Below are 18,680 nucleotides of genomic sequence, written 5' to 3'. Positions count from 1 at the left end.
GGCATATTGTGAAACAGACATCAGTAGCCCGGTCATATGTACGCCCCGGAGCATAAAAGCTCACGACCACCTCTGGAGCTGAGGTATGTCATGGCCTGCCGAGCCGTAGCTGCGACCTGCACACGCTCGATAGCCAGACTGGGGAGACTACAAGGATAAGGGTATCCAGCCCGTCACCCGGCTGGCTGTTGATAGTAGATCACAGGATCAATCATCTTGCGCAAAAACCCAAGCTTCTGCGTAAAAAAGCACGGACCGGTGGGCCCGCAGGGTTCCTAGGTCCTTCTCCTTTGCTAGGCAAAAAAACAAACTGATGCTGCTTTGCAGGGTGGAGGGTTGTATAGAAACAAAAAAGCAGTTCGATTAGCACGGACTGCAAAACTGGAGTTAGTACTCACCGGTAACTCCTTTTCCAGTGGTCTTCCAGGACAGCTCTTGAGATGGAGTCCCTCCCATCGCCACAGGAAACACACTGCCAATCAGTTCAAAAGGTGGACCTTCAGGTCCCTGGTCAGTCATTTACCAAGAACCGAAGGATGGAACTGTAAGAAACAACAACATAACCACAACAAACATCCTTATTGTATTAAGCTTGTGAAAAAAAAATAAAGGGTGGGATCGTGCTGTCCTGGAAGACCACTGGAAAAGGAGTTAACGGTGAGTACTAACTCCAGTTTTCCCCAGTTGTCTTCCAGGACAGCCCTTGAGAGGATCCCCTAGTACTTACCAGATTAGGGTGAGACCACGGCCTGGAGGACTTTCCTCCCAAAAGCCTGATCCTGACTGGACATTAGATCCAGGTCGATAATGTTTTGTAAAGGTGGAAAAGCTTGACCACGTGGCCGCCTTACAAATTTGCTCCGGGGTAGCACCAGCCCTTTCTGCCCAGGAAGCCGCCAATGCCCTTGTGGAATGGGCCTTAACACCCCCAGGAGGATCTTTGTCCATTGCTCTATAACCCTCTGCTATAGCTAACCTGATCCACCTAGCTTTTGAGGCCTTCTGTCCTTTGCGTTGACCTGAAAAAAGGACGAAAAGGGAATCTGAGATTCTAAACGGACTTGTCACTTTAAGGTATTCTAAAATACGTTTAACATCCAACAAATGAAAGGTTTCCTCCTTCCTATTTGATGCATTCTGACAGAAGGAAGGAAGGACAATGTCCTGCGACCTGTGAAATTTAGATGCCACTTTTGGCAAGAACCCAGGGTCTGTCTTTAGAATTACTCTGTCTTCCAAGATCTGTAGGAACGGTTCTCTTATTGAAAAAGCTTGCATCTCAGTAACCCTACAGGCTGAAGTGATTGCTACCAACAGGTCTGTCTTGAATGTGACCAATCTTGGAGAGGACTCTGATATAAGTTCGAAAGGAGATCCTAAGAAAGCTTTCAGAACAACAGCTAAATCTCAGGAAGGAGTTTGGTTGACTGACTAATTTACGTCTAGAGATTGCTTTACAAAACCTAGAAATGAAAGGATCTTCCTGAAAACGTCTTTCTAAGTACACGCTTAAGGCAGCTATCTGAACCTTGATAGTACTAGGGGTTAACCCCTTGTTTACCCCCTCTTGTAAGAACTGAAGGATATAAGCTGTGTGCATGCCCTTCCTCCCACAGTTGTCCAACCAACTATTGAATTTTCTCCAGACTTTCCTATATATAGCCCTGGTAGTTGGTTTTCTACTCTGTAACAGGGTCTGAATCACCCTATCTGTCAGACCCTTACTTCTCAAGATTTCCTCCTCAGTAACCACGCAGAGAGGTTCAACAAGGTTACCTGAGGGTGAAAAAGAAGTCCCTGCGACAGGAGATCTCGTCTGCAGGGGAGTCTCAGTGGAGGCTGGTCCGACAGCTGTAGCAGCATTGTAAACCATGGCCTTTTGGGCCAATATGGTGCCACCAGGATTAAGCAAGTCTCCTCTGCAAGGAACTTTGCTAGAACCCTTGGGATAAGGTGGAGAGGCGGAAACGCATATGCCAGGCTGAACGACCATGGAGTTTGAAAAGCATCTACTGCCAAGGGACGATCCCCTGGGCATAGAGAGCAAAAATGTTGGACTTTTGCATTCGACCTGTTTGCAAAAAGATCCACTACTGGCCTTCCCCAGTGAGTTACTATCAGATTGAAAACTTCTGGATGTAGCGACCATTCTTGATTCGATACTTGTTGTCGACTCAAGGAGTCCGCAGTGCAGTTCATCTCCCCCTTCAAATGAAGCGCAGAAATGGATTTTTGATTGGACTCTGCCCACTGAAAAATGTGCCTGGCCACTGATATTAAACGAGGACTTCTGGTACCTCCTTGTTTGTTTAGATATGCTACAGCCGTCATATTGTCTGAGCGGACCTGTAGATGATGACCCTGTAGCAAGGTCTGGAAGGTCAACATGGCCCTGAGGATTGCCGCTAACTCCTTCCAATTGGAGGAGAGAAGGCTCTCCTCCTGAGTCCACCGGCCCTGGGCCCAGTCTGAGTTGAGATGAGCTCCCCAACCCCAACTGCTCGCATCTGTGGTCAGAGTAGATGTGATGGGCAAGACCCAGAGAACCCCCTTGTTTAGGTTCCCTGCGTTCTTCCACCACCAGAGGAACTGCTTTACTCTTCTGGGAATTGATACCTCTTCCTCCAACTCCTTGCCCTTCAAGTGATCTAGCAAGAAACTCTGGAGGTCTCTTTGATGGAACCTGGCCCACTGTACAGCTAGAATGGCTGGCGTCATGAGGCCTAGCACTGACATTATCTCTCTTACTGAGCAATTGGAAGAGGTTTGGAGTAAAGAGATTCTGCGCCACAGGTTCAAAATCTTTTCCTCCGGTAGTACTATCGTTTGCTCCACTGAGCTGACTTTGTAGCCTAGGTGTAGGATCTCCTGAGTAGGAACAGTCTTGGATTTTTCCTGATTGATAATCCATCCCAGCTGTCCTAAACTGAGCTGTGTTAACCAAGTCCTGAGAGAGCTTTTTCTCAGAGTGGGCCGTCAGTAGTAAGTAGTCTAGATATGGAATGATCGAGACCGACTGAAGTCTTAACAGAACTAATGCTTCCCCGAGAACTTTGGTAAAGATTCTCGGGGAGGCTGACAGTCCGAATGGAAGAGCTCTGCACTGAAAATGATAAATCTTTGCATCTATCTGAATAGCCATACGAAGAAATGTCTGGCATTCCTTATAGGTATATGCAGATAGGCGTCCCTTAAATCCAGGGTAGCCATAAATACTCCCTCTTGGAGAAGATTCCTTATTGAATAGATCGATTCCATCCGAAACTTCTTGTATCGGATGGAGAGATTCAGAGGGCGGAGATTCATAATCAGTCTGAACTTCCCGGACGGCTTTTTTACCACAAATATATGAAAGTAAAAACCGTCCCCCTGCTCCTGAACGGGGACTGGTGTCAATACCTCTTGATCCACCATTTCCCCTATCAACAAAGGTAAAGCCCTGGCCTTCTCTGGATGGCTCGGGAGTTTTGTTAACAGACACTTTGAGGGTGGGCAGCTGTGAAACTCTAGTGCATACCCTTTCTTTATTATGTTTAAAACAAACTTGTTTGAGGTCATCTTCTCCCATTGTGGAAGAAAGCTCGATAACCTTCTCCCCACAGGGAGCCTAACGTCACTGGGGCTTAGGGGCCTGGCTGGGGCGGCTAAAAAGTAAGCCCCCTTTTCCCTTTCCTTTTTGACCTGTCCAGTGCTTTTTAGGCTTGAACTCCTCCCCTTTGGAGGGTTCCTTAAAGGGACGAAAAAATTTTCTTTGAAACTTTTTCTTTTTGATGGGAAAAAGTCTTCTTCCTGTCTGCCGTCCTTTCTAAGGCGGTACATAATTCAGGACCAAAGACTAAATCCCCTGTAAAAGGGACACTACACAAACCAGACTTGGATGCTGTGTCACCACCCCATGTCTTCATCCACACCGCTCTCCTAGCTGCCACTGAAAGTGTGGCTGTTTTAGCCGTAAATTTCACTGAATCAGTGGAGGCATCAGAGATAAAACTCGTGGCCTTAAAGAGCATAGGAAAGGTCTTTAATAGCTCAGCCCTAGGAGTGCCTGCTTTTAGATGCTCTTGCAGCTGAGATAGCCAGAACTCCAAATTTCTAGCCACACAAGATGTGGCTAGAGCCGGTTTTAACCTGGCCATGGAGGCATCCCAGGCCCTCTTTAGGACCACATCTGTCCTTCTATCCATTGGATCCTTTAGGTGACCCATGTCTTCGAAGGCTAAGTCAGATTGCTTTGAGACCTTGGAAAGAGGTGCGTCTAGTTTTGGATTCTTATTCCAGACCGCCTCTAGGCTCTCGTCAAAAGGGAACCTTCTTTTTAAGGAATTTGGAAAGAAAACTTTCCTGTCTGGTTCAGACCACTCCTTAAGAACCAGATCAGAAAGTACTTTATGTATGGGGAAAAATCTTTGCCTTCCTTTTCCCCAGAGCCTCATACATTAGATCATGCCTGGATAATTGAGTCTCCTTTTCATCAATTTCCAGCGTATCATAAATGGCGCTCAAAAGCTCCTCTACCTCCTCAAGAGAAAGCTTATACTTTGCGCCTTTGTTAGCTACAGCCTGATCCTCATCTTGATCCGAATCAACGTCAGAGGATTCAGGACTAACGCGGGGCTATGCTCCCTGACTATACGGGGCTCCCCCGAACTAGGTGTCGTAAGGCATGGTGAGGAGGAGATTGTGGTTGCCTTAGTGGTGGCAATAGCTGTACCTACGTCCGTAATCAAATCACGAAGTGATTTAAAAGTTGAAGCCATTACCTCTTTAACCACTACAATACAGGGCACTTTCGCCCCCTTCCTTCCCAGCCCAATTGTCAGCTTTCATCGCTCTAGCGCTTTCAGTGACAATTGCGCGGTCATGCTACACTGTACCCAAATGAAATTGTTATTTTGTTCGCACAAATAGAGCTTTATTTTGGTGTTCTTTATTCACGACTCCGTTTTTTATTTTTTGCGCTATAAGCGCAAAAAAAGCGGAAATTTGGAAAAAAAGCAATATTTTCTTTTTTCTATTTTAAAAGAAATCCAATAAAATCAAATTTTGGCATAAATTTAAGCCAAAATGTATTCTGCTACATGTTTTTGGTAAAAAAAAATTCCGTTAAGTGTATAATAATTGGTTTGTGTGATCACGGACATATGTACGCAAATGATCATGTACATATGTGTGCAGATAATCATTGGGACATGTGATTTTAGTGGGACATATGTGGGGGACATGTTTTTATTATTAGGGACAGGTGTTTTTATTATTTGGGGACATGTATGTTTTGGGGACGTGTGTTTTGGGGACGTGTGGGGACTGTGTTTACACTGTGTTGTGTGTTTACACTAGACTGATGATCAGTGAGTAAAAAGCTGTAAAAAACAGCTCATACTCACTGATCATCAGCCGGCTGCAGCGTTCTGCTCTCCTCTCCTCAGCGATGACTTCCGTGTGAGGCGAGGAGAGCCGATTGCCTAGCAACTGGCTGTTTGTTTACATCACATGACGGCCATGATTGGACACGGCCGTCATGTGATCAGGAGGGCCAATCACAGAGCCCTCCTGCCGATCTGAGATGTGCCGTGTCCGGGTGACACGAGCACATCGGGATCGCGCCGCTGCGCGGGCACGCGCTCAATCCTGCTACTTCTGAAGGACGTTCCTGAACGTCCTATCAGAAGTAGACGGCTCCCACCCGGCCGTATATATGCATTGGCCGGGTGGGAAGTGGTTAAAGGAGCCCAGAAACTTAGCCAAGGGGGAATCTGCCTCTGTTTTGAGAATGCCTACAATACACTGTTTGCATAAGGCTTTACCAGAACCCGAAGACAACCTATTTCCACAGTTTGGACATTTTTTGCGGCCAGATTTATCTTCCCTTGGGGCTTCCTTAGTCTGAAACAAGAAAGAGGGAATGCTTAGTAATTAGACTTACTACACTAGGAACACCTGTGCTGTAACACCACCACACACAATCACCCGACCTGTTAAGTGAACACCGCCCTGGTGTACTACAAGTCCCAGCCTTAGCACTACCACCAACCACCAGTGTAATGACGTGCCCAGCAGCCTACCTGGTTTTGACTGGTGCCTGCCTCCACCGGAGCATCCTGGGGATTAGCCTCCATGGTCCCCATTGAGATCCGGATCCCGCCGCTGGACGCTGGCGGGATCGAACAGGCACAGCGTGGGCTTTCCTCTTCCTCCCTGTGCCTTTCAGAGACCCGGAACCGGAAGTCTCGGCACAGAGGGATGACGCAGTTCCGCCGGAAATGACGCGACGGCGTCTCCGACCCCCCCCCCCCTCTATCAGCGCAGAGAGCAGAGGAGGACACAGGCTGCGGCACTGCTCTCAGGGGGAACTCGCATCAGCCTGACGCTGGCCACCTCGGCACTGGAGAGAGGAAGGGAGCGGGTCGGCTCCTACAATGCTGGACGGTACCCAAGCCCTAAAAAGAGAAAAAATATGGACTAGCAGAGAACCTGCCGGGCAGGACCCAGTCCCCCAGCGCAGGTTCACCCTCTTCAGGCAGCCCCTGAGAAGATGTAGTCCTCCTGGTTCCTTCTAGCAATGTGTTCCTCCGACGGAGGAAACACAAATGACTGACCAGGGACCTGAAGGTCCGCCTTTTGAACTGATTGGCAATGTGTTTCTTGTGGCGATGGGAGGGACTCCATCTCAAGGGCTGTCCTGGAAGACAACTGGGGAAAAAGAGGTTACTTTGGGCACCAAAAAATTTTTACCTCCAAAAATAAGGTTAAGTAATACAGACAATTTTTTTTTTTATAATTTATTTTAAATTTCAACTAACATAATTAACCATAATTTCATCATTAAAAACCCAAAGACCATTCCTAAAAAATTTCCATTTCTCAAGTAGACCAAACATATAACATAAACAGACCACAGACAAGACATAAATGACACACACAACAAACACCAAAATTGACGCTGGTCCGGATCAATTGCTGCCAATTGCTAAAAATGGTTATAATAAACCAATTAGACCTGTAGAAATGCTCACAATGTCTGTTAATATGTTTATCCAGCAATCAACAGCAAGCATGGAACAGAGACTAATTTTAAATTATAGCTATTACTATCAGCCTGGTTCCCAAAAATATTTACAACAGAATGTTCATTCGCCAGTGACAGTGTAAGTTATTTAGAAAGTTATCGGCTTAAATCAGTCAAATTTATTGTATGGTACAGAAGTTATTTCCTTCTGAGACTGCTATTTGTTCCCGGAGGCCACAGAGAGCTAATTTATGGCAAAACATCTGAGTAGTTTCACGACTAGAAGCAGTTCTTTTCCATTTGATCAGTAAATGCTGCAATATCACAGTACATCAACAGATGGTTTTGAATAGTCAAATTATGTCTCATACAATAACACAGCCTTCCCAAGCGCTGTTGTTCATTGCTCAGAGGAGAACAGGTTATCCAATCCTGCAAAAGTTACTTCGCGGGCATGAAATTGCACTACTCACAGGCCAACATCAATCGTTGTTATTTTTGATATGAGAACATTTCGGCGGCCCAGAAACAAAGGTGATCCTCTGCTATTGATGGTTCAGCACACATAGCTCGCTTTAGCAAACGAGGGCTTACAGAGACACCGATCGTCCATATGAAGGAATAATATCGAATTTCTCGAAAAACGAAACACTCCGTGTATCAGGCTGCATCAGCTGTCTCCAACCCATGCAAGGTTCGTCCAGCGTCCGGATGTGACGTCAACGCGTTTCGCTGGCTATTAGCGTAGCTTCATCTTGGACGATTCGTACCACACCGTCACACGTCCTTTGTAACAGATTACCCAGGTTTGTTCAATTAGTAAATCACCATTTATCTCTGCCTGTGTTTAACAAAATGTTTAGTCTGCCAAGAGACCTCCTTTCATAAGGGCTACTTCTGTCAGTCATTCACTGTATCCGTAATTGGACATTTTGAAAATAGACGTATAGGATACTCACTAACAAAAACGTAACAAACCATAACAAGGACAAACACCAAAGTACTCACACTATAACGGATACCAACATTAAGGAAAAAAGTCACTATCACCCAAGAAAACTACCCCATACTACGCACCAACCAACACAATTGGAGAAGAAAATAGACCAAAATTTAAAATGTAGCACATATCTAAATATGCGGTAAATAGAAAAACAGTCCTGACCACCATATTAAAAAAATACTAATATGGCAAATCAGGATCTTATTGTTCCAAGAACACCTGCAGATTGAGCTCAGTATTCAAGCCTGCTGGAGCGAGCGATTTTAACCACTTGCTTACTGGGCACTTAAACACCATTCTGCCCAGACCAATTTTCAGCTTTCGGTGCTCTCACACTTTGAATGACAATTACTCAGTCATGCAACACTGTACCCAAATGAATTTTTTGTCCTTTTTTTCCCACAAATAGAGCTTTCTTTTGGTGGTATTTTATCACCTCTGGGGTTTTTATTTTCTGCGCTATAAATGAAAAAAGACCGAAAATTTGGAAAAAAAAAAACGCATATTTCTTTGTTTCTGTGACAGAATTATGCAAATTATAAATTTTTCTTCATAAATTTTGGTCACAATTTATACTGCTACATATCTTTGGTAAAAATAACCCAAATTAGTGGATATTATTTGGTCTTTGTGAAAGTTAGAGAGTCTACAAGCTGTGGTGCGAATCGCACAAAATTGATGACATCTGATGTACTAGTGGTCTATCTCATTTCTTGTGACCCGAACAAGTCAGGAAAGTACAAATACCCCCCAAATGACCCCTTTTTGGAAAGTAGACATTCCAAGGTATTTAGTAAGAGGTATAGTGAGCTTTTTGATGTTGTCATTTTTTTCCCACAATTCTTTGCAAAATTAAGATTTTTCATTTTTTTTTTTTCTCCACAAAATTGTCATTGTAATAGGTCATTTCTCTCACATGGCATGTGTATACCACAAATGACACCCCCCAAAAAATTCTGCTACTCCTCCTGAGTATTACAATACCACATGTGTGGGACTTTTTCACAGCCTGGCCACATAGAGAGGCCCAACATGCAGGTAGCGCCATCATGTGTTCTAGGAACATAAATTACACATCTAACTTGTTGACTATTTATTACACTTTTGAAGCACCAGGACAATGACACATGACACTGATGACAGGTGGCACTGATAGATGGCACTAATATGTGGCACTGATGACAGATGGCACTAATATGTGGCACTGATGACGGGTGGCACTTATACGTGGCACTAATACGTGGCACTGAAGACACGTGGCACTGAAACGTGGCACCGATGACAGATGGCACTAATACGTGGCACTAATATGTGCCACCGATGACAGATGGCACTAATACATGGCACCGATGACGCGTGACACTAATGACAGATGGCACTGATAAGTGGCATTGATGACACGTGACACTGACAACAGATGGCACGTGACACTGACAGGTGGCACTGATGACAAATGGCACTGATACATGGCACTGATGACAAATGGCACTGATACGTGGCACTGATGACAGATGGCACTATGTGGCACTGACGACACATGGCACTGACGACACGTGGCACTGGGGGCAGGTGGCACTGGGGGCAGGTGGCACTGGGGGCAGGTGGCACTGGGGGCAGGTGGCACTGGGGGCAGGTAGCACTGGGGTGGATGGCACTGGGGGCAGGTAGCACTGGGGTGGATGGCACTGGGGGCAGGTAGCACTGGGGTGGATGGCACTGGGGCGGATGGCACTGGGGCGGATGGCATTGGGGCGGATGGCATTGGGGCGGATGGCACTGCTGGGGGCGGATGGCACTTTATTTTATTTTTTTTACTTCTTTTTTTTTCCCCACAGGCAGAACGGCTGCCGCTGCAGCCGTTCATCTCTCCCCTCTCCCCTCCTCGCACTGTCTGTGCGAGGAAGGAGAGCGGCGCCGAGAGATGATCTCATATGTTTACATATGAGATCATCTCCCATTGGACACGCCGATCATGCTGTAAACGGCCGCTGTTATTGGCCGTTTACAGCGATCTGTGTTTGCCTGTCCCCGGGGGACACGGCGAACACAGAGCTTCCGCGATGCGCGCCCGCGGGGGCGCGCATTGCGGAAGTAAACATCGGGCCGTCCAGGGACGACCGCCCGGACGAACGCGCCTGCTCTACGGCCGTCATTCGGCCATAGGGCGGGCGCGAGGAGGTTAATCGATATACCCACCACTTTTCTGTTTGTAGGAGGATGCGATCAAAGTCACCACTCCTGCTAGGCAATTTTAGGGCATAAATACCCTTTACTGTCATACCCGTAGGATTGTGGTCATGGTACATGGCAAAATGTTTGGCGAGTGGTTTACTTCTATCTTTAATTTCACGTATATGTTCACCAATCCTAATTCTCAACATTCTTTTGGTTTTGCCAACATATATTTTGAAACAAGGGCAAGTAATTACATAAATCACTCTCGTTGTTGCACAATTAATCAGATCTCGTATCTCAAATGACACTTGAACAAATAGCGTCCGTGAATACTGCTGTTCGATGCACATACGGACATATTTGGCACTTATTGCAAGGAAACATTTTTTTAGCTCGTGGAAACTCAGATAACCAACTTGGATCAAAATCTTTAGGAAACTCGGAGCTGATTAATATATCACCAAGATTTCTTGCACGTCTTGCTACAAGACTGGGAGATTGGCCAACAATTCTGGCCAAACCAGGTGAGTTGGTAAGAATACCCCAATGTTTGTTCAGAATTGATCTGACCTTATCCCATTGGGATCCATAATTAGTTATGATCCTCACTGGTTCCGCTACTTTTTGTGAAGCTTTTGCTGTCGCTAATGAGCCTGTCAAAAGGCTCTTACGTTCCCCTCAGTGCCACTTTCTTCTTAGCTTTTTTGATTTGCCTGTGGGAATACCCACGTTCACGAAATCTTTCGTACAATTCCTTACTTTCGCGTCTGAAGTCGTCAGTACTTGTACAATTCCGTTTGGCCCGTAAGAATTGGCCCACCGGAATGCCATTCTTAAGCCAATATGGATGATGGCTAGTTGCATGCAAAAGGGTATTTGCTGCCGTTTCCTTTTGGAATGTGCAAGTACTGAGTCGACCATCTTTGAGAAAAATGTGAAGATACAAAAAAGACAACTTCTCCTGATCATAGGAGTAAGTTAGACGTATATTGCGTTGATTTGAGTTCAACTCTCGCATAAATTGATGTAACTGTTCTAGAGAGCCCCTCCAGATCATCAATACATCATCGATGTACCGCAACCACACCTGGAGGGTTGTAGCCTGAGGAACCACCCCCCTGGGCGCAACTAAGAGTTCTGAGTGTTGTGTTACAACTTTGCCTAGTATTCTCATAGTGATAAGGCTAACAACCCATTTGTTACAGAGAGGATCTGTGTCGGTCGGTGAATATAAGAGAAACCATGTTTTATCTTGTGCTTTAGGTATGGTTGATGCAATAGTTGTTAGGACTGCATTATGGTCAGACCATGGGATGGGGATTATATTTGATGAGAGAATCTCAGGTATCATTCCTGTGGTTAGGAAAATGTGGTCAATACGACTGAATGTTTTTGTGAGGGTGTGAAAAGTAGGTGTCATTTCTTTTTGTTGGATTATTCTATCTCCATGAATCAATTAAATTGCGTTTGGAAAGGAGTCGAGAGAGATATTTTAGAGTGGTTACTGGGTGGAGTATATGGTGTTTTGCCCAGGAATGGTAGGAGTGCCTGGTTGGAATCACAAAATACAATGATTGTTCCCAGTCTATGTGCATTAACTACTTGTAATAGATGTGTTAAGAATGAAATTGTCCAAAATGTGTCCCGTAAGGATTAGATATCTTCCTACCGGATTCTTATTTTCCAAATGTATTGTGAATGGAGTGGACGGGTGGAAAGCCACAAGAGTTCCACGTTGTTTGGCATTGGCCGAGGCAGTGAATATTTGTGGATAGGATGAACTACAAAATGTAGGCATTGATTTTACTGTAAACTGAGTCTCTTGCAGGCAGACAATGTGTGCATTTTTTGCTTAGAATAACCTAAGCGCTTTAGTGCGTTTCTGTGGTACATTAAGTCCCTGTACGTTCAGGGATAAAATGTTTAAGGGGGCCATGGTAGCTGAGTCAATAGGCAGCACTCACCTGTTCTGACCTGACAATTTCTCGATTCAACCCATACGGACTTGAAAAGAAAAAAAAGAAAGTCCAGTGTTATCTAGATTAGGAAAGAAGAAAAAAACAGATACGTTTACATTACCTAAGCTTAATAATATGAAGGTATTCAAAATGTACCTGTGGTGAAGGGTAAAACCCCCCAACAGGGGAAAAGAGGCCCTCATTGAGTCGCCCCATATTAAGGGAGGGGATCCGAGGAAGACTAGGTGAGGCACATGGAACCTCCGTGAATAGGAGAACCACTTTGTTAAACAAGAAACAAAAAAAGTAAAAAAAAAATAAAAAATATACGTTTTGCATTGGTAGGATGCAGGTTTATAGCCCTTATGGCTTAATAAAAGTGCTATCTATTTTCTATAATAGGTTTTCCAAGAAAAATTGAAAAAAATTAAATAATTACGTTTTTTAAATTCCTGCAATACTTGAAAGAGTAGTCCATCTAATCTAAAAAAGGTAAAAGTGATATGTCTTATCAAGAACTTAAGACTTCTAAAGCCTATATAAATTTCAGTCATGAAAGGGTCTCCTTATTTGTTTAACCACTTAACAACCGCCCATAGCCGATTAACGGCTTCAGGGCGGTTGTTTAACTGAGAGGCCGTTAATTAATGGCCTCCCAGAATTCTACTTTCGGGCGCCCCCTGGGGCGCGCACACGAGAGCATCCTTGACCGGGTCCAGTGGTCAAAAGTGATCAAAAATTTATTTTTGGGGAAAAAAAATGTCAAACTAAAACAAAGTAAAATGAACAATAAAAAAAAAAATAATAATAATAATAATAATTTAAAGCGCCCCTGTCCCCATGTGCTCGCATGCAGAAGCGAACGCATACGTAAGCCCCGCCCACATATGAAAACGGTGTTCAAACCACACGTGAGGTATCGCCGTGAACGTTAGAGCGAGAGCAATAATTCTAGCCCTAGACCTCCTCTGTAACTCAAAACATGTAGCCAGTAAAAAAAATTTAAAGTTTTGCCTATGGGGATTTTTAAGTAGCGATGTTTGGTGCCATTCCACGGGCATGTGCAATTTTGAAGGGCGACATGTTAGGTATCTATTTACTCAGCATAACTTCATCTTTCCCTTTATGCAAAAATTGGGCTAACTTTATAGTTTTTTTTTGTTTTGTTTTTTAAGCACAAAACAGTTTTTTTCCCCCAAAAAAACGCATTCGAAAAATTGCTGCGCAAATACCGTGTGAGATAAAAATTTGCAATAACCACCATTGTATTCTCTAGGGTCTTTGCTAAAAAATATAATGTTTTGGGGTTCTATGTAATTTTCTAGCAAATAAATGATGATTTTTACATGTAGGAGAGAAATGTCAGAATTGTCCTGGGTGCTCCAGAACGCCTGATAGCGCTCCCTGCATTTTGGGCCTCTGTATGTGGCCACGCTGTGTAAAAATCTCACACATGTGGTATCGCCGTACTCGGGAGTAATAGCAGAATGTGTTTTGGGGTGTAATTTGTGGTATGCATATGCTGTGTGTGAGAAATAAACTGATAATATGACAATTTTGTGGGAAAAAAAAAAAAAAAGGAAAAAAAAAATCTTGATTTTGCAAAGAATTGTGGGAAAAAATGACAACTTCAAAAAACTCATCATGCCTCTTACTAAATACCTTGGAATGTCTTCTTTCCAAAAAGGGGTCATTTGGGGGGTATTTGTAATTTTATGGCATGTTAGTGTCTCAAGAATTGAAATAAGCCGTCAGTACTTCAGGTGTGATCAATTTTCAGATATTGGCACCATAGCTTGTGGACTCTATAACTTTCACAAAGACCAAATAATATCCACCAATTTGTACTTATTTTTACCAAAGATATGTAGTGGTATAAATTTTGGCCAAAATTTATGAAGAAAAATTACTAATCTGCTAAATTTTATAACAGAAACGAAGAAAAATTCATTTTTTTTTACAGAATTTTTGGTCTTTTTTCTTTTATAGCACAAAAAAAAACGAGAGGTGATTAAATACCACCAAAAGAAAGCTCTATTTGTGTGAAAAAAGGACAAAAATTTCATATGGGTACAGTGTTGCATGACTGAGTAATTGTCATTCAAAATGTGAGAGCACCAAAAGCTGAAAATTGGTCTGGTTATTAAGGGTGTTTAAGTGCCCAGTGGTCAAGTGGTTAATGATAATACTATGCAACTCTCGGTTGCAAGTAGTATATAAGGAGAGCTCTTTTAACCATTCTAGGTAAAGCGAAAAATAAACTTTGTTTCATATATTGGAGTTAGCTGATGAAAATGAAGTTCCCATATGTTTGTGCTCAGCATATTCAGGAGTAAACTTAGTAGGGGATTTCCCCTGACCCATAACGTTTTCTATTCATAGAATACAGGTGCAGGCTGCAATTTTGGGTCAAATGAGCATAGTTAATGAGTTCAGTATGTTATTGTTCCTCTGGGAACATATCTCCCATATTAACTTATAACTGTATTTCTTAAAGAATAGCCTGTCAGTCCATTGGATCTTTGCCCTGTGGAGGGGAAATAGCAACCCCTATGTGTGTGTGATGAACCCCATTTTTCCCAGTTGCATGGGTTGAGTTAGGTAGGGAAGGGGTAGATGCTGTTCTTCTATGTGAGGTTGTAGCTGCAGATGTTCCATCGATCAATTTAAGGTCAAGTAAGGCTTGTTGAAGTTTGTTCAGTGATCTACAGATGTTTTTGGTACCTTTGTAGCTGAAGCGTATGGAGAATGGAAACCCACATTGGTATGTGATTGTTATGACGTTGTAATTCCATTAAATGTGGTTTCATGGCACGTCTTTTAGAAATGGTTACTTGAGAGAGATCAGCGAAAATATGAAAATTGTGACCCTGGAAGGTTAGGTTGTTTCTCTCTTTCTGGCTGCAATTAAGAGTTGTTCCTTTGTGGGATAAAAATTGAACTTTGCTATGATGTCAAGTGGGGTCCATCTGATTTTTTAGGCATGAGAGCTCTGTGCACCCTGTCCATTTCCAGCCTTTCAATCAGTATTCCTGGTTGCAATTCTTGGCATAATGCTGTTATTAAGGCAGATAAGTCAGTGATCAATTCAGGTATGCCTCTGAATCGCAAATTGGACCTTCTTGCACGGTTCTCATAATCTTCCAGTTTATTTTGTAGTGTAATGTTATCTTCTTTAAGATCTATTTCATTCAAGTATTTAAAATGTTGAGTTTTCTATTTCTTCAACTTTAATTTCCAGCGCAGCTGTGCGATTTCCCAATTCTCTGATTTCTTTAGTCAGATTACTGGTTATTTGTTCTGAGGTATTCTTTAATGCTTTGTTCAGCATTTTCTCAAATAGTTTCATAAGGCTTGGGGATGCAGATTCTTTTGAGGAGACTTGCTGTGAACAATGTGTTGTTATCCTGTGTACTGAGGTGATTGTGCCTGTGGCTGAGGAGACTGGCCCCATTTTCACTGCAGTCTTTGCCTGAGAGCCTCCTCTGGGGGCATTTTTAAAAAATTAGTTACAGGCTCCCCCCAATACCATTTTTAGATATAATTTGGTGGTCTGTCTTTATTTAGCGGTTCTCCTTCATAGAGCAGAGCTCTAGTGGGACATGTCCATAGAGCTAGACTCCACCTCCTGAGCCCAGTGTGCTGCTTTTTTATCTTTAATCTTTCTTTGATTATACAGTACCTACTGAAAATTGTGATGAATACAACATCTCAGTTTTGACACATTTACAACGTGTATGTTTAATTTTGCTTGGTGCCAATCTGTGAAGTTGAAGTATATTTTCTATAACTTTGCCATATTTCATGGTCTATATTCACTCTCGAATATACTAATGCCTGTCTCAAATGTTATGCACGTGTGTAAATGTCAGTTTAAGAGCTATTTTGTGTTGCTCAAATGAATAGAAATAAAAAGTTACAAGTAAAAGCAGCACCATAGATTTTCAGGGTTTTTTTGTTCACAACAACATACGTTTGTGGAGCGTGACAAAAAAAAAAAAAAAAAAAACTGCAGGATATTTTGTGGATACATTTTAACAAAGTCCATAGCGGTGTTGTCTATGCAAAAATGCATTTCAAAAGTAATGCCCAAGTGTGGGAAACTAAAATCATTTTCTAGACACTTTTTCCTAGTTCACCTTAGGCTGGACTCACACCTATGCATTTTTAGTGCTTTTTGCATTTTGCACTACAGTCCATTTAACATGGTTTCCTATGGAACACTTTGTTATGCAAATCTGCAAAAAGCACTAAAAATGCATAGGTGAGAGTCCAGCCTCATGGTCTACAGATACAAACCTTTACAAGTATCCTGCTTTCACGTAGGTCAGGGATATTCAATTAGCACCTCCAGCTGTTGCAAAACTACAAGTCCCATCATGCCTCTGGGTGTCAAGCTTGTGGCTGTCAGTCTTTCTATGCCTCATGGACTTGTAGGTTCTGCAACAGCTGGGAGGTCTGCTAATTGCATATACCTGATGTAGGTTAATTAGTGTTGCTTGGCATATGGGTACAGGTGGTATGAAAATTTGGCGGATTCTTTTGGTGACCTTTTTGCTGCTTTTTCCATGTCGAAGGATGGAATTTCAGTAATGCGGTCATGTCTGTGATGCAAATTGTATTTAAAATGCCATATAAGGCCTGGTATTCCATACATTCCTATAGGATTTTAGCATAAAATATACAGACTTGCATGAACTCACAACAAGTGTACAGAACACAGCTCACATACAGCAAGACATTGACTACATAGTTATCTGTTATCAGCAAAATTTACTTACACCCCAAGTTTAAACCTTGTGAGTCAGTGCATATCACTCCAACAATGGAGGGATTTTTCATCCTGCAATGCAATAAAAAAAAAAAGCAGTTAGACACTTATTCACAGACGACTAATAATTTCTAGACACAATAGGCAAGTGTTAGACTATTAAAATTTATAAATGGTTTGGGTCTTTTGCGAATGATTGACTTGCTTATGTATATCATATATTCTAGATATGGAAAAAGTGAAATAAATATATATAGATTTTAACGTATATTTATGTAAAAGTCTGTTTGAAGCTTCATATGCATTTCTTGGGAAAGCAGTTCTATGTACATCTCACATATGGCTGTAATTTAGAGTGAGTTGACCATTCACCTCCCCCATTGTAAGAGATAAGGTTACATCCTTGTCCAAAGACACAGAGTTTCAGCATGTTATAAGTTATTTCTTAATAATCCTAATCAGGAAATATTGTAATATAAAGTACATTACATTTTAAACGTATATAATCTATTGATATATGTAGTATTTGGTTTAGAAGATAGGAAACTTGTACTGTATAAGTTAAAAGGTTTTGCCATCCCAATGGAATGTTTTGATTTGAGACGGTTTTGTATTTCAACATCCTGTTGGGTGAGGTGGCTGGAAACTTGCTCATTCAGAATTTGCGGGCTTTCTGTGGAACAACAGAGCTCAGAGGAACTTTAAACCATCCTTAATTGGGAAAGAGGTGGAGGTTTAGTTTTAGGAGTAGTAAAACACAGACATGTTTTCTTGAGAGCAGATATACACTCCGGCAGACACGAGGAGACATTGGAGGAGGCTGACAAACCTTCTCACACACAAAGATACATTTATACAATCTTCATTCTAAGAATAATAAACTTATCGATGCTATTTTATATTCTACATTTTGACACTGTTTTTGTAATATCTTACTATTTTTATTATTAAATCAATTTTGGAGTTTTTACACGAGAACTGAACAGATTTTCTTGGAACTCTCCTCATCAATATGAATTATTGAAATATAGTTATTAATACAGTAATAACTCAATTTCTACATGTTGGCGAGCCTTGCCAGTGTCAATTTATCAGAATATCAAACTTTTTTTGAATAATTTCTGCTTTCGCTTGACGAGAGGGAATAGAAGCAAACATTGACTATTGAGTGAAGCTTCAGAAGAAATCGAAAAAGCAAATTTTCGGCATCATTGAATTGAACTTGGAAGAAAAAGAATGATCAAAATTAGTGAGACGTTTGCGCACGTGCAAGAAAATCTGTTTCTTCATGAAGTAATTTCCCGCCAAGAGAGGGAACGTGTGTTACATGAATGAAGCTTATCCTACATTGGTAAGTATGAATCTTATTCAATTGAATTGTCTGGTGAGAGTGAATTAGAATTTAAAAATCTGTCAAAGTTTGTTAAAGATGATGAATTATGGTGTTACATGTTCAATGAATGCTTACAAGCTAATATCAAAATACAAAAGTCAAAATTTACTTTTAAGAAATTCAGCAAACAGGTTAGAAATGTGATTAAGTTGATTAAAGTTTATGATACAATGATATCAGGAGTTCCTGAAATAAATGTAGTGTGTACAAAAGGGAAAACAGAGAATCGGGTATGTTTGTCTGAGCGGATAGATGATTTGCAGAGTGCAATTTAAATAACGGATATTCAGTTGTCTGAGTTACAGAATAATGTAAAGTTTAAAACAGTCAAGCAAGAGTTTAGAAATTAATGTTAATGCAGACTATGAATGTTA

At 42.1% G+C, this 18,680-nt stretch overlaps 1 protein-coding gene across 2 annotated transcripts in view; it reads right to left on the bottom strand.

Moving 5' to 3' along the window:
* The window catches only part of LAMTOR5 (late endosomal/lysosomal adaptor, MAPK and MTOR activator 5), a 277,957-nt gene that overhangs the window by 176,773 nt on the left and 82,504 nt on the right, over window positions 1-18,680 (bottom strand). For both annotated transcript variants that reach the window (XM_077467357.1, XM_077467358.1), the window contains exon 2: window positions 16,924-16,985. In XM_077467357.1, coding sequence (XP_077323483.1) covers window positions 16,924-16,985 — 62 coding nt within the window. The remainder of the gene's footprint in view (window positions 1-16,923; window positions 16,986-18,680) is intronic.

This window comes from Lithobates pipiens, unplaced genomic scaffold (assembly GCF_037356315.1).
Source record: "Lithobates pipiens isolate NorthernLeopardFrog02 unplaced genomic scaffold, aLitPip1_a1.2 Scaffold_52, whole genome shotgun sequence".
Taxonomy (NCBI): Eukaryota; Metazoa; Chordata; class Amphibia; order Anura; family Ranidae; genus Lithobates; species Lithobates pipiens.
This window is presented reverse-complemented; position numbering and strand designations above follow the sequence as displayed.